This window comes from Coregonus lavaretus (genome assembly GCF_964263955.1).
Source record: "Coregonus lavaretus genome assembly, chromosome: 4".
Classification (NCBI taxonomy): Eukaryota; Metazoa; Chordata; class Actinopteri; order Salmoniformes; family Salmonidae; genus Coregonus; species Coregonus lavaretus.
The window spans coordinates 21,907,186-21,923,825 of record NC_139991.1 but is presented as its reverse complement, the minus strand read 5'-3'; the positions used below and the strand labels follow the sequence as shown (position 1 = coordinate 21,923,825).

Sequence of the window (16,640 nt, the reverse complement as noted above, 5' to 3'; positions counted from 1 at the left end):
GACAGAACACTGAGCCAATCACGGCGTAACTAGAGAACATTACCAACCCCTACGCTCCTTATTTTCCTACGGCTGCCCCACCACAGAAAGCACTGAGCTAGGCTAAACACGTGCATTTTGGAGCTGCCTTACTCAAGAAAGCAAAAAAGAGACCATGTTTGTGTGCGGCTTTATTAACTCAATTATATTTTTTAAACATTGTTTGCAAACTGATATGTGACACGTATTAATGCCAAAATGACATGCAAAACAGGCAACCCAACAATGTTTTTGTCTTTAGCTAAACAGGTGGGGCTCAAAACAGGCTCTGCCCTACCAGCCCTGAATGACGGGTCACCACTGATTGTAACAATCAGGAGACAGTTGGGATTGCCTAAAGTGTAAATGGGTTATAGAATTACATATACAGTAGATTAGGTAATTCATAGGATCTTTGTGAAAAATTATGTTGATGGCATCTGATATACTGTGTGTTTCCCCCAGACATTGACGAGTGTGCGGAGGGCCTGATCCAGTGCCACAATCACTCCTGCTGTGTCAACCTGCCGGGCTGGTACCACTGTGAGTGCAGGAACGGTTTCCATGACAATGGCTCCTACCTGATCGACGGGAGCTCCTGCATCGGTTAGTATGCAGTCATTGTATTCCACCTCTGTTGGTCGTCTCCATCTCTACTGCTCCTGTCCATCTTGGTCTTCTGTAGCTCAGTTGGTAAGGCTGTAAGTCGCTTTGGATAAAAGCTAAATGTCACATATTACAGGGGAGGGGAAGGGGGCTGTTAACATGGCTTTGCAGCTTTTTTTTCTGCTGCATGTTGCAGCCTTTTGTTGTGTAGTCTGAATGTCTAATTAATTAATTAATTAATGGAATTAGATTTGCACATCATGAGGACAGCAATCATAAACAAATATATAAATAGTAGACACGGAGTAACAATCAATGACAGTACAACATACAACATTCATGTATATAGAAATCAATATCAAATACTGTTTAGTGCATAACAGCAGCTGACGTAGTGAATCACATGTAATCCCAATCTCAGTTACTGTGAGAAGAGCACGATTTCTCCCTATACCTCAGGATGTAGCGATGCATCGATCATGCAGAGATACAATGGTCAGGAATACACAGGAGAATGTCACTATCTATAGCTTAATTTCTCTATCTCTGAAATGTATTAGTGCAGAATATCTCTTTAGATTATATTAGAATAACTTTATTTTTCCTGAGGGGGGAACTTAGTTTCTTACTGTTTGAGATAAACAGTATGCATCACCCATATAGATACAGTAGGGAGTAGGGTAAACTCTATCATAGGCACAGGAAATATCCCAATGTCCATTCTCTATTTCTGAAATGAATAGCAGAGGACAGTGACTGTTGAGTCATATTATACACTCTGAGAATGTACTGTACCCATTGCCCATGTAGAGGTACCATGCTCAAACATCCCATTCTACTTGCATTGTTGCAACAGACTCTTCTCTACTCGTGACTTATTCCTCGTGTTACTTTATATATATATATATATACAGTGAGGGAAAAAAGTATTTGATCCCCTGCTGATTTTGTACGTTTGCCCACTGACAAAGACATGATCAGTCTATAATTTTTATGGTAGGTTTATTTGAACAGTGAGAGACAGAATAACAACAAAAAAATCCAGAAAAGCGCATGTCAAAAATGTTATAAATTGATTTGCATTTTAATGAGGGAAATAAGTATTTGACCCCCTCTCAATCAGAAAGATTTCTGGCTCCCAGGTGTCTTTTATACAGGTAACGAGCTGAGATTAGGAGCACACTCTCTTAAAGGGAGTGCGCCTAATCTCAGTTTGTTCCCTGTATAAAAGACACCTGTCCACAGAAGCAATCAATCAATCAGATTCCAAACTCTCCACCATGGCCAAGACCAAAGAGGTCTCCAAGGATGTCACGGACAAGATTGTAGACCTACACAAGGCTGGAATGGGCTACAAGACCATTTCCAAGCAGCTTGGTGAGAAGGTGACAACAGTTGGTGCGATTATTCGCAAATGGAAGAAACACAAAATAACTGTCAGTCTCCCTCGGCCTGAGGCTCCATGCAAGATCTCACCTAGTGGAGTTACAATGATCATGAGAACGGTGAGGAATCAGCCCAGAACTACACAGGAGGATATTGTCAATGATCTCAAGGCAGCTGGGATCATAGTCACCAAGAAAACAATTGGTAACACACTACGCCGTGAAGGACTGAAATCCTGCAGTGCCCGCAAGGTCCTCCTGTTCAAGAAAGCACATATACAGGCCCGTCTGAAGTTTGCCAATGAACATCTGAATGATTCAGAGGAGAACTGGGTGAAAGTGTTGTGGTCAGATGAGACCAAAATCGAACTCCTTGGCATCAACTCAACTCGGCGTGTTTGGAGGAGGAGGAATGCTGCCTATGACCCCAAGAACACCATCCCCACCGTCAAACATGGAGGTGGAAACATTATGCTTTGGGGGTGTTTTTCTGCTAAGGGGACAGGACAACTTCACCACATCAAAGGGACGATTGACGGGGCCATGTATTGTCAAATCTTGGGTGAGAACCTCCTTCCCTCAGCCAGGGCATTGAAAATGGGTCGTGGATGGGTATTTCAGCATGACAATGACCCAAAACACACGGCCAAGGCAACAAAGGAGTGGCTCAAGAAGAAGCACATTAAGGTCCTGGAGTGGCCTAGCCAGTCTCCAGACCTTAATCCCATATAAAATCTGTGGAGGGAGCTGAAGGTTCGAGTTGCCAAACGTCAGCCTCGAAACCTTAATGACTTGGAGAAGATCTGCAAAGAGGAGTAGGACAAAATCCCTCCTGAGATGTGTGCAAACCTGGTGGCCAACTACAAGAAACGTCTGACCTCTGTGATTGCCAACAAGGGTTTTGCCACCAAGTACTAAGTCATGTTTTGCAGAGGGGTCAAAAACGTATTTCCCTCATTAAAATGCAAATCAATTTATAACATTTTTGACATGCGTTTTTCTGGATTTATTTGTTGTTATTCTGTCTCTCACAGTTTTTTAAATTATATGAGAAAAAAATATTCAATTTTATTTGGAACGGCAAGCCAGACAAAATTAAAAGGGCATATTTATATAATGACTATGAATTCGGAGGACAGAAATTATTAAATATTAAAGCATTAGACCTATCACTAAAAGCTTCAGTCATACAAAAGTTATACTTAAATCCGAACTGGTTCTCAAGCAAATGTTTAAGATTGTCTCACCCAATGTTCAAGAAAGGCCTTTTTCCCTTTATTCAGATTACAACAACTCATTTGCAGTTATTTGAAAAGGAAATAATCTCCCAAATATCACTATTTCTAAAACAAGCCATAGAAAGTTGGTTGCAATTTCAATTTAATCCTCCAGAAACGATAGAACAAATAATGCAACAAATATTGTGGTTAAATTCAAATATACTAATTGACAAAAAAACTGTATTTTTTGACAGAATGTTTAAAAAAGGTATAATCTTCGTAAATGATATCATTGGTAGGACTGGTGGAGTTATGTCGCACATGCAGCTAACAAAAACATATGGAAATGTCTGCTGTACCCAAAATTACAACCAAATAATTGCAGCCTTACCGCAAAAGTGGAAGAGGAAAGTGGAAGGGGAGAAAGTAAGGAACTTGTCTGTCGGCCTTGCATTAAAGAACATAATTGGTTAAGGAAAACTGTGATAAATAAAAAAGTATATCAGTTTCACTTAAGGACCAAAGGATTGACAGCCGTCCCATATAGATTGCAAAATAGTTGGGAAGAGATCTTTGACCAACCGATCCCATGGCATAGTGTTTATGAACTGACACGCAAAACGACACCGGATTCAAAAATTTGAATCTTTCAATTTAAATTATTATATAAAATTCTTGCTACCAATATAATGTTATTTATATGGGGGATAGAATCTTCCCAGCTCTGCATATTTTGCTGTGAAGAGACAGAATCATTAGATCATTTGTTTGGGTTCTGTCTATTTGTAGCTTGTTTTTGGACACAGGTTCAGGAATGGCTAAAGGATTGCAATATTTACCTGGAGCTAACCTTGCAGATAACATTACTGGGTGATCTGAAAAGTCATAGTCAATCGATCAATAATATAATAATACTTTTAGCAAAAATGTTTATTTTTAATTCACAATTTGTAGAAGCAATGAGAATAGAAAGGTTCAGAACTTTTGTAAAACATCACAGTACGGTTGAAATATATATGGCAAATAGAAATCCTATATGGATGGTGTTAAGAGATAGATGGGAGGTATTGAATAGAGTTGAAGGATGGGGCTAATAACAAATAACAACAAATAATAACAAAGATAGCTAATAATGTAAGCATACTGTGTCCATAATAAGTATATAGGTTGTATGTTGGGAGCTTTTGGGAAAGAGCACAGTTAGAAATATATGGCATATAGAAGCAAACCGGATGGACATCATGAAAATGAACGGAGAGGTTGAGAGTAGAAGAAGTTCAGGAGCAAATATATATATATATATATATATATATATATATATATATATATATATATATATATATATATATATATATATATATACAGTGGGGGGAAAAAGTATTTAGTCAGCCACCAATTGTGCAAGTTCTCCCACTTAAAAAGATGAGAGAGGCCTGTAATTTTAATCATAGGTACACGTCAACTATGACAGACAAATTGAGAAAAAATATCCAGAAAATCACATTGTAGGATTTTTTATGAATTTATTTGCAAATTATGGTGGAAAATAAGTATTTGGTCACCTACAAACAAGCAAGATTTCTGGCTCTCACAGACCTGTAACTTCTTCTTTAAGAGGCTCCTCTGTCCTCCACTCGTTACCTGTATTAATGGCACCTGTTTGAACTTCTTATCAGTATAAAAGACACCTGTCCACAACCTCAAACAGTCACACTCCAAACTCCACTATGGACAAGACCAAAGAGCTGTCAAAGGACACCAGAAACAAAATTGTAGCTTGGTTTGAAGAAATCAACTGTGGGAGCAATTATTAGGAAATGGAAGACATACAAGACCACTGATAATCTCCCTCGATCTGGGGCTCCACGCAAGATCTCACCCCGTGGGGTCAAAATTATCACAAGAACGGTGAGCAAAAATCCCAGAACCACACGGGGGGACCTAGTGAATGACCTGCAGAGAGCTGGGACCAAAGTAACAAAGCCTACCATCAGTAACACCATACCTACTGTGAAGCATGGGGGTGGAAACATCATGCTTTGGGGCTGTTTTTCTGCAAAGGGACCAGGACGACTGATCCGTGTAAAGGAAAGAAAGAATGGGGCCATGTATCGTGAGATTTTGAGTGAAAACCTCCTTCCATCAGCAAGGGCATTGAAGATGAAATGTGGCTGGATCTTTCAGCATGACAATGATCCTAAACACACCGCCCGGGCAACGAAGGAGTGGCTTCGTAAGAAGCACCATCATTTGCAAATAAATTCATAAAAAATCCTACAATGTGATTTTCTGGAAAAATAATTCTCATTTTGTCAGTCATAGTTGACGTGTACCTATGATGAAAATTACAGGCCTCTCTCATCTTTTTCAGTGGGAGAACTTGCACAATTGGTGGCTGACTAAATACTTTTTTCCCCCACTGTATATATAAAAAATATGGGGGATTGGAAGTGATGCACACAATTACATTGATAGAAGATACAATCTCTCTGCAATATTAAGCTGATCCACCCCCCAAAAAATACATAAATAAAAAATAAAAAAAAGATGCATTTTTTTTTACAAAAATGTACTAAGTCATGTTTTGCAGAGGGGTCAAATACATATTTCCCTTATTAAAAATGCAAATCAATTTATAACATTTTTGACATGTGTTTTTCTGGATTTTTTTGTTGTTATTCTGTCTCTCACTGTTCAAATAAACCTACCATTAAAATTATAGACTGATCATGTCTTTGTCAGTGGGCAAACGTACAAAATCAGCAGGGGATCAAATACTTTTTTCCCTCACGGTATGTAGAATAGCCCCTTAGCTTCTAACGACTCTTGTGTAGCTTGTGCGCGTTATAGAGCAAAACATGTTACACGTGTGTGTGTTCATGAGAGTCTTAGCTTTTCATAGATTTGCCAAAATGTCTAAAAACCTGTTTTTGCTTTGTCATTATGGGGTATTGTGTGTAGGTTGATGATTACATTTTTTTATTTAATCAATTTTAGAATAAGGCTGTAACGTAACAAAATGTTGAAAAAGTCAAGGGGTCTGAATACTTTCCGAATGCACTGTGTGAGACAAGTTGAGCAAACACATTTAAAATTAACTGATTTTTTCCTAAGTTCTCAAGTTGGAGCTAAATAATAATTTCTAGTTGAATTAACATATGAGATAAGTTGAGCAAACACGTCATTTTAAATTGGAGCTAAGTTTGGGCCAACTAAAACATTTCAATTCAGGTAACACTTTGACAGAAAAATTTAGTAAACAAAAAAAGGCTGTGGAACCAGTTACTTAATAATAATTAGTTGAAACACAATTACATTTTTTTACAGTATATGTCTTTCCCTGACGGCAATTTCGTTTAATTTATGTAAATAATGTGTCACACTTACCATAAATTCCAGTCAGAACTTTTTTCACCAATTAGTGTGTGTATTCAGCGCTGTTACTTGAGGTGGAACTCTCTAAGTGTATCCTGATCTGTGGCGTGGCTACCGAGTCTCCTCACCATACTCTGGGTGTATCTCTGGGTGCATGCTACCCAATCCCCAATATAGTGCACTACCTTTGATGCTCAGATCAAAAGTTGTGCACTATATAGGGAATAGGGTGCCATTTGAAACGTACCATTTTTCTCTCTCTCTGCCTCCCAGATAACGCTGATGTCACTGGGTAAAATGCAATTAAAAGTTAAGGTGGTAAAAAAACTATTTTCTATTTATTTTTATTTTTTCAAGATTTCAGGGGCATTCCGTACATTGTTATATTGTTGCAGGGTTTTATTCATGTTGATATGCTCTGTCTCTGGGCACACTCCTGTTGCATTTGCAACAGCCAATGAGGATCCTAATAAACTAAACTAAACACTGGAAGAACAGGTAAGAGATAAAGTAGAGAGGTGAAAATGGTGTAGTGAAGAAAGTCACACATTCTTGTTTTTGATTGGTAAAACAGCTATTCTCTGTTTCAGACGTTGACGAGTGCGCCACGCAGACACACACATGCTGGAACGACAGTGTGTGTGTGAACCTTCCGGGTGGCTTTGACTGTATGTGCACATCTGGACCGGCCTGCAGTGGAGACTGTCTTCATGAGGAGGGCCTCAAACACAACGGACAGGAGTGGAACCTCAGCCTGGACCGCTGCACCCTCTGCTCCTGCAAGGTAGAGCTAACACACACACACACACACACATACACACACACACACACACACACACACACACACACACACACACACACACACACACACACACACACACACACACACACACACACACACACACACACACACACACACACACACACACACACACACACACACACACACACACACACACACACACACACACACAAACACATTCTGCTCCTGCAAGCTATAGGGCTAACACACACCACACACACACACACACACACACTGCTCCCTCTGCTCCTGCAGTGTAAGACTAACACACACACACACCTACATGTGAGCCAACGCTCATCCAAGAATGCACTCACATCAACACATCACTGTGTTCACACACAGACAAACACATGCATGCATGTACACGCACACACACAAGATATAGCTTTTCTGACAAACACACATCCCCACCTCACACCTACTTTGTTAGTGGCTACTACCTAGTAAACAGGAACAAAGCGAGAAAATACAGAAAGACACATCCACAGTCACATAGATGAAACAACCATCTGCACAAACACTCACATCTGGGTTCCCGCTGTAACAGCACACACATCTACCTCAAAATTAAGACAGAGAAAGAACAGAGAACGACAGACACTTCTACTCTGTCACACACATACAGTGCCTTGCAAAAGTATTCATCCCATTTTTCTTATTTTGTTGCATTACAACCTGTAATTTAAATTTATTTTTATTTGGATTTCATGTAATGGACATACACAAAATAGTCGAAATTAGTGAAGTGAAATGAAAAAAAAAAGTTGTTAAATTTTTTAATTTAAATAAAATCACAGAAAAGTGGTGCGTGCATATGTATTCACCCCCTTTGCTATGAAGCCCCAAAATAAGATCTGGTGCAACCAATTACCTTCAGAAGTTACATAATTAGTTAAATAAAGTCCACCTGTGTGCAATCTAAGTGTCACATGATCTCTCACATGATCTCAGTATATATACACCTGTTCTGAAAGGCCCCAGAGTCTACAACACCACTAAGCAAGGGGCACCACCAAGCAAGCGGCACCATGAAGACCAAGGAGCTCTCCAAACAGGTCAGGGACAAAGTTGTGGAGAAGTACAGATCAGGGTAGGGTTATAAAAAAATATCAGAAACGTTGAACATCCCACGGAGCACCATTAAATCCATTATAAAAAAATTGAAAGGATATGGCACCACAACAAACCTGCCAAGAGAGGGCCGCCCACCAAAATTCACGGACCTGGCAAGGAGGGCATTAATCAGAGAGGCACCAAAGAGACCAAATATAACCCTGAAGGAGCGGCAAAGCTCCACAGCGGAGATAGGAGTATCTGTCCATAGAACCACTTTAAGCCGTACACTCCACAGAGCTGGACTTTACGGAAGAGTGGCCAGAAAAAAGCCATTGCTTAAAGAAAAAAATAAGCAAACACGTTTGGTGTTCGCCAAAAGCCATGTGGGAGACTCCCCAAGCATATGGAAGAAGGTACACTGGTCAGATGAGACTAAAATTTAGCTTTTTGGCCATCAAGAAAAACGCTATGTCTGGCGCAAACCCAACACATCTCATCACCCCGAGAACACCATCCCCACAGTGAAGCATAGTGGTGGCAGCATCATGCTGTGGGGATGTTTTTCATTGGCAGGGACTGGGAAACTGATCAGAATTGAATGAACGATGGATGGTGCTAAATACAGGGAAATTCTTGAGGGAAACCTGTTTCAGTCTTCCAGAGATTTGGGACGGAGGTTCACCTTCCAGCAGGACAATGACCCTAAGCATACTGCTAAAGCAACATTCAAGTTGTTTAAGGGGAAACATTTACATTTCTTGGAATGGCCTAGTCAAAGCCCAGACCTCAATCCAATGAAGGAGCTGGAGCAGTTTTGCCTTGAAGAATGGGCAAAAATCCCAGTGGCAAGATATGCCAATCTTACAGAGACATACCCCAAGAGACTTGCAGCTGTAATTGCTGCAAAAGGAGGCTCTACAAAGTATTGACTTTGGGTGGGTGAATAGTTATGCACGCTCAAGTTCATTTTTTGGGTGTTATTTCTGGTTTGTTTCACAATAAAACATATTTTGCATCTTCAAAGTGGTAGGCATGTTGTGTCAATCAAATGATACAAACCCCCCAAAAATCCATTTTAATTCCAGGTTGTAAGGCAACAAAATAGGAAAAATGCCAAGGGGGTTGAATACTTTCAAACTCCCGGCTGGTTCCTGGTCTTGCTGCTCAATTTAATTGTCTCATTGTATGACTGTTTAGGGGTGTCAAACATACGGGCTGTTGTTTATTTTTTATTTTCTTGGGGGGGGGACAATCTTAATCGACATTAAAATGACTCAAACCAAATCGGAACTGAAGATAGACCTACATTTATAGTGTCTTTACCCTGTCCAGCTTGCTAACAGTCAGTGAAAAAAAGCTATACAGTCAAGAAGCATAAACAATTCCAAAAGCGATGGATATAGGCCTATTGTTTGCTAAATGAGTTTGACACCCCTGGTTTAGCAGGTCCCAGTACAGTAGGGAGGCGTGTACTGTAGAGGTTTTCACGAGCAGGTCCGGATCTAGAATTCTAAATAATGTCACAAGTCTGGGTTGGATCTGAATGTCATGAGTCTCGGGTATGCGTAATTGTAACTGACCCATACAGATCTGAATGGGACTGCTGCAGTAGAAAGAGAGAGACATTTTATAATTCATGCTGCTGCTTTTGCTTTTCACGAGAGTGGTTGGCCAATCATCAATCAGGCAATAGGCTATAGTCGTAGAGCCTCTATGTGTGGCAAAAGTTAGGAGATATCTAATCAATTGAAGATGAAATTAAAATGACGGTATGAAAAGTTAAAGGAGAAGGATAGGCTACAACGACCAAGAGCCAACAGTTGTTGTTATTTGTAACTGTAGGATTAGAAAGCACATGCGCCTCAATTACAGTGTTAATTTCGTCCCAAAAAATTGTGACTAAAATATTAGTCAAACACCTATTTTTCAGTGGCAATTGATGAGACTATAACTACTAAATAGACCCAGAAAAAAAAACTATAACTGAACAACAACAAATAATACATTCATTTCAGTTTACTAAAACTGTCATGAGCCTCTCACTCCACCGGGTTACCACCTTTATTTTCTTCCACTCTGCTCACCACTCTCTCTACTCAGCCTAACTAGCTCCACCTGTCCCTGCTCTGCTCTGCTCTAATTACTCTGCCAGCTGCGCTGCATTACCCACTACCTCTCCCAGTATTTAAAGCCCTGTCTTTCAGCTCTCCTGTGTCAGATCGTCTGCAAAGCTCACACCCGGAACCTGTTTGCTCGCGCTTCTGGCTCACCCTGGTTTTGTGACCCCGGACCTGCCTGATTTTTGGATACTCTTCTGCCCCAGGAGATCCAGACCTGCTTTCTGCCATAACGACTCCTGACTACTCTTCATTCCCGTTTTAATAAACTTTCTGGTGTGACGCAATTGTGGTCCTCTGGTCGTCTGTCTGAACCGTGACAGTACGATCTGACCATTATGGACTCAGCGCACACTTCCCCCGACATGGAAACCGACGAGCATGAGCAGCAGTTCCAGCAGCAGCAACAACAACTCGCCATGATCATTCAACTCCTCACCAACCTTACCCCAGCCAGTCTGCCCACCAGCCCTGCCTCCGAGTTACCTGCCCCGGTCATTGCAGCCGCTGCTCCGGAACCCAAGATCGGAGACCCCGAGCGGTTCAACGGCGATTCAACCCAGGTCCGGCCATTCCTGACTAGCTGCCGACTTCAGTTCTCCTTGCAGCCAAGGACCTTCGCCACGGAGGGGGCTAAAGTTGGGTATGCCATCACTCACCTGACGGGCCGAGCTCGACTCTGGGGAACAGCAGAGTTCGAACGTCAAACCCCCGCATGTGCAATCTTCGACCTGTTTGCTGAGGAGATGCTGAAGGTGTTTGACCTGGATTCACCAACCGCAGAGGCGTCTCGTGAACTGTTCAGTATTCGACAAGGCAGACGTACAGTCGCAGACCATTCCATCGACTTCCGAACCCTGGCTAGACGAAGTTCTTGGAACACACCATCGTTGGTGGACGCGTTCTTCCATAGTTTGGCTGACTATATCAAGGACGAGTTGGTCTCCCATGAACTGCCTTCCACTCTTGATGAAGCCATCGCACTGACTGTCAGGATCGACAGAAGGATACAGACCCGTCGTCGTGAGAGGGGGCGCCAAGGTCCACCTACTACCGGCATTCGGAGAGATCCGACTGGGCTCCTGTCATCTACTGCCACTCACCCAGGTCAGCTTGATCAGTCTGAGCCTATGGAGATTGGGCGAGCCTCTCTCACTCCTGCAGAGCGCCAGCGCCGCTTCACCTCAAACCTCTGCCTCTATTGTGGAGGTGATGGACATCGTGTGGTAACCTGCCCTTTAAAGGGCCGAAGCTCACCGGGCATAGGGGGAGTCCGGTTGAGTTCAATGACCATCCAGTCCTCCGACCGCAAACCCCTGCTGCAAGTTCACCTCCGCCTCTCTGATTCAACTCACACCCTGGCTGCTCTGGTGGATTCTGGCGCCGAAGCCAACATAATGGACATCAAGCTGGCACGCCAACTGGGACTGGAGAACCTCCGTTTGACACCTCCTATTCCTGCCCGGGCACTGGACGGACACTTACTCGGATCGGTCACTCATGTCACGGCCCCGGTCTCGATGGGTCTGTCCGGAAACCATCAAGAAACTATCCAGTTTCACCTGCTCCCCTCTCCAGGCCAACCCCTCATCCTGGGTTACCCATGGCTCCGCCGGCACAACCCTCAGCTCGACTGGGTGACCGGGGTGATCAGGGAGTGGGGAGAGGACTGCCACCGAACCTGCCTGCTTGCTGCCGCACTACCCCCTCGGCCAGTACCTACTAACTCCGCTCCTGACCTCTCCAATGTCCCAGAATGCTACCATGGTCTCAGAGAAGTGTTTAACAAAGCAAGAGCCACATCTCTGCCCCCTCACCGACCGTACGACTGTGCCATCGACCTCCTCCCTGGAACAGCCCCTCCAAAGGGCCGTCTTTATTCGTTGTCTGCTCCTGAAAGAAAGTCCATGGAGGACTACATCAATGGCTCTCTGTCCGCAGGATTAATCCGTTCATCTTCATCTCCTGCTGGTGCTGGCTTCTTCTTTGTGGGGAAGAAGGACGGATCTCTTCGCCCCTGCATCGACTACAGGGGACTCAACGACATCACAGTGAAAAACCGTTACCCTCTGCCTCTGCTCACCTCTGCTTTTGAGTTGCTCCAGGGAGCCACTGTTTTTACCAAGTTGGATCTCAGAAACGCTTACCACCTAGTGCGGATCCGGGAGGGAGATGAATGGAAAACCGCATTCAATACACCAACAGGCCACTACGAGTATCTGGTTATGCCTTTTGGCCTCACCAATGCTCCTGCTGTGTTCCAGGCTCTAGTGAATGATGTACTGCGGGACATGTTAAACAAGTTTGTCTTCGTTTACCTGGATGACATCTTAATCTACTCCAGAAACCTGTCTGAACACACCCGCCATGTCCAGCAAGTCCTTCATCGTCTTCTGGAGAATTCCCTCTACGCCAAGGCAGAGAAATGTGAGTTTCACGTCAAGACAGTGGCCTTCCTGGGGTACATAGTGGCAGAGGGAAGTATCCAAATGGATCCTGCCAAAGTATCAGCAGTCACTTCATGGCCAGTTCCGGAGAACAGAAAGAAGCTGCAACAGTTTCTGGGGTTTGCTAACTTCTATAGAAAGTTTATCCGGAACTACAGTACCGTTGCTGCCCCTCTCACTGCTCTTACCAGCACCAAGCAACCCTTCACCTGGACCCCAGCAGCCGACAAAGCCTTCAGTACCCTCAAGGTGAGGTTCACCTCCGCTCCCATCCTCCAGATGCCTGATGTGGACCGGCAATTCATTGTGGAGGTGGACGCCTCGGATGTGGGAGTTGGTGCTGTGATTTCTCAGTGGGCTGCGGAGGATAGGAAGCTCCATCCCTGTGCCTTTTTCTCACGTCGGTTGTCCCCCTCTGAGTGCAATTACGACATAGGGAACCGTGAGCTGCTGGCTGTGAAGCTTGCCTTGGAGGAGTGGCGTCACTGGCTGGAGGGGTCCACCATTCCATTTCTCGTTTGGACCGATCATAAGAACTTGGAGTACATCCGCACGGCCAAACGGTTGAACTCCAGGCAGTCCCGCTGGGCCCTGTTCTTCACCAGGTTTAATTTCACTCTGTCATACCGGCCTGGATCACGCAACACCAAGCCAGACGCCCTCTCCCGTCAATTCCAGAAGGATGACACCCCCTCCAAGGACCCTGTGTCGATTCTGCCAAGTCCCTGCATCGTAGCAGCTCTGACCTGGGCTGTTGAGGAACAGGTGCTGGAAGCTCTCCGTAACCAGCCAGGTCCCAGCACTTGCCCAGCTGACCGCCTTTTTGTCCCCGAAAACCTGAGGTCCCAGGTCGTTCAGTGGGGACATGACTCCCGCCTAGCTTGTCACCCTGGCTCCACCCGCACTTACAACCTGCTCGCCCAGAGGTTCTGGTGGCCCTCTCTGAGAAGGGATGTACGGGAATTCGTCCAAGCCTGCCCCATCTGCAACCAACACAAGTCGTCCTGCCAGCCCCCAGCCGGATTGCTGCAGCCCCTGCCTGTGCCCAGACGTCCCTGGTCTCACATCGCCCTTGACTTTGTCACGGGGCTGCCCCCTTCAAGTGGCATGACCGTCATTCTCACCATAGTTGACCGTTTCAGCAAGATGGCACACTTCATTCCCCTCCCCAAGCTCCCAACCGCCAAGGAGACCGCCCAGGTGGTCCTGGAACACGTCTTCCGGATCCACGGACTGCCAAAGGATGTAGTTTCTGACCGTGGTCCACAATTCTCCTCCGCTTTTTGGAAGGAGTTCTGTCACCTGCTGGGAGCCACAGTCAGTCTGACTTCCGGATTCCATCCCCAATCCAATGGGCAGTCAGAGCGGGCAAATCAGGAGCTCGAGAAGGCACTGCGATGCATGACTTCACGCAACCCCCACTCCTGGTCGCAGCAATTGACATGGGTGGAGTACGCACACAATTCTCTGACCTGCTCTGCCATCGGTATGTCCCCTTTCCAATGTGTTTATGGATACCAGCCTCCTCTATTTGCCAGCCAGGAAGAGGAGGTTACTTGCCCATCTGCACTTGCTTTTGCCCGTCGATGTCGCCGCACCTGGTCACAAGCCCGAGCCACACTCCTCAGATCCGTTGCCAGCTACACTACCGGGGCCAACCGTCGGAGAATTCCTGCTCCCACCTACCATGTTGGTCAAAGGGTGTGGTTGTCATCGAAGAACCTGCCACTCAGGGTGGAGTCGCAGAAGCTGGCACCTCGGTTCATTGGCCCATTCCCTATCATAAGAGTGATTAGCCCAACTGCTGTCCGGCTCCAACTGCCTAATTCCCTGAGGGTGCACCCCACTTTCCATGTGTCTAAGATTAAGCCCATCCATGAGAGTCCGCTGGTCCCTGCTGCGCCTTGTCCTCCTCCTCCACGGCTCGTCGATGGTGGTCTGGTTTACACCGTCCGCCGCCTGCTTCGGTCCAGACGGAGGGGTAGGGGTCTCCAGTACCTCATTGACTGGGAGGGCTATGGACCTGAGGAAAGGACCTGGGTGCCAGCTAGTCGGATTGTGGATAGGACTCTCATCACCGCCTTCCACCAACGGCATCCTGATCAACCTGCAATCCGTAGGGGCCGCCCCAGAGGGGTCCCTAACCGTCCTGCCCGCTCGGCTTCCTGTCCTGTGCCTGATCCTGTCTCGGGACCTGTCCCATCTCCCGACCACGGCCCTCCGGCTTCCTCCGAGGATGAGGACGTTCACTCGGACCGTTCGGAGGAGTTCTAGCCCTCCTCCGGCTCCCCTCCTCCCGCCCGGCGTGGTGTTGCTCTTGGGACTTCTGGGGCCGTCCCTTGGGGGGGGGGTTCTGTCATGAGCCTCTCACTCCACCGGGTTACCACCTTTATTTTCTTCCACTCTGCTCACCACTCTCTCTACTCAGCCTAACTAGCTCCACCTGTCCCTGCTCTGCTCTGCTCTAATTACTCTGCCAGCTGCGCTGCATTACCCACTACCTCTCCCAGTATTTAAAGCCCTGTCTTTCAGCTCTCCTGTGTCAGATCGTCTGCAAAGCTCACACCCGGAACCTGTTTGCTCGCGCTTCTGGCTCACCCTGGTTTTGTGACCCCGGACCTGCCTGATTTTTGGATACTCTTCTGCCCCAGGAGATCCAGACCTGCTTTCTGCCATAACGACTCCTGACTACTCTTCATTCCCGTTTTAATAAACTTTCTGGTGTGACGCAATTGTGGTCCTCTGGTCGTCTGTCTGAACCGTGACAAAAACGAGACAAAATTAACTCTGCGACTAAAATCTGACTACTAAAAGGACTGGACTAATGATCGGCTATGAAAAGCCAACTGAGATTTATTCCTGATTATTATTTGACCATGCTTGTCACTTATGAACATTTTTGAACATCTTGGCATGGTTCTGTTATAATCTCCACCCGGCACAGCCAGAAGAGGACTGGCCACCCCTCATAGCCTGGTTCCTCTCTAGGTTTCTTCCTAGGTTTTGCCTTTCTAGGGAGTTTTTCCTAGCCACCGTGCTTCTACACCTGCATTACTAGCTGTTTGGGGTTTTAGGCTGGGTTTCTGTACAGCACTTCGAGATATTAGCTGATGTAAGAAGGGCTATATAAAATAAAATTGATTGATTGATTGATTGACTGGACAAGATTTTTCGGAGAGATTGAGAGCTTTTCAGTGATAAGCACAATTAATATTAGCAGCACAGATGCACAGCGCAGTTCTGTTGAACAGTGGGAAGGACACCTCACACCCGGCAAACACAGCCTACATCAACCAGGAGCAAACAATGAGTGTGGGCAGACTGGCTCCGCTCCGGCTCCACCTCCGATTATACACATCGCTCAGGCGACTCTTTATTCACCTTAGCTAACCAGTCACCACCAGCCTTCTAGTTAGCTACCCTTTGCCTGGTTAAGAAATACAAGCTGCTTTATGAAATTAAAAACAGAATTTAGTTTAGTTTAATAGTAAAACAACAGTCTAGCTATGTTTTTCTCTCCTTTGAGTAGGCTATAGAAAAGTAGTCTGCCTTTGAATTTGTAGTCTCGCTCAACCCTCCCACTTTTCACACTGCATTTCATATACAGGTTA

The 16,640-nt window shown here is 45.0% G+C and overlaps 1 protein-coding gene across 1 annotated transcript in view; it reads left to right on the top strand.

Annotated features, from left to right (window-relative positions):
• The window catches only part of LOC311128219 (protein kinase C-binding protein NELL1-like), a gene marked incomplete at both ends in the record, with an annotated part of 560,800 nt that overhangs the window by 529,713 nt on the left and 14,447 nt on the right, over positions 1-16,640 (top strand). The window contains 2 exons of the mRNA XM_084160253.1: positions 484-624; positions 7,195-7,388. Coding sequence (XP_084016379.1) covers positions 484-624; positions 7,195-7,388 — 335 coding nt within the window. The remainder of the gene's footprint in view (positions 1-483; positions 625-7,194; positions 7,389-16,640) is intronic.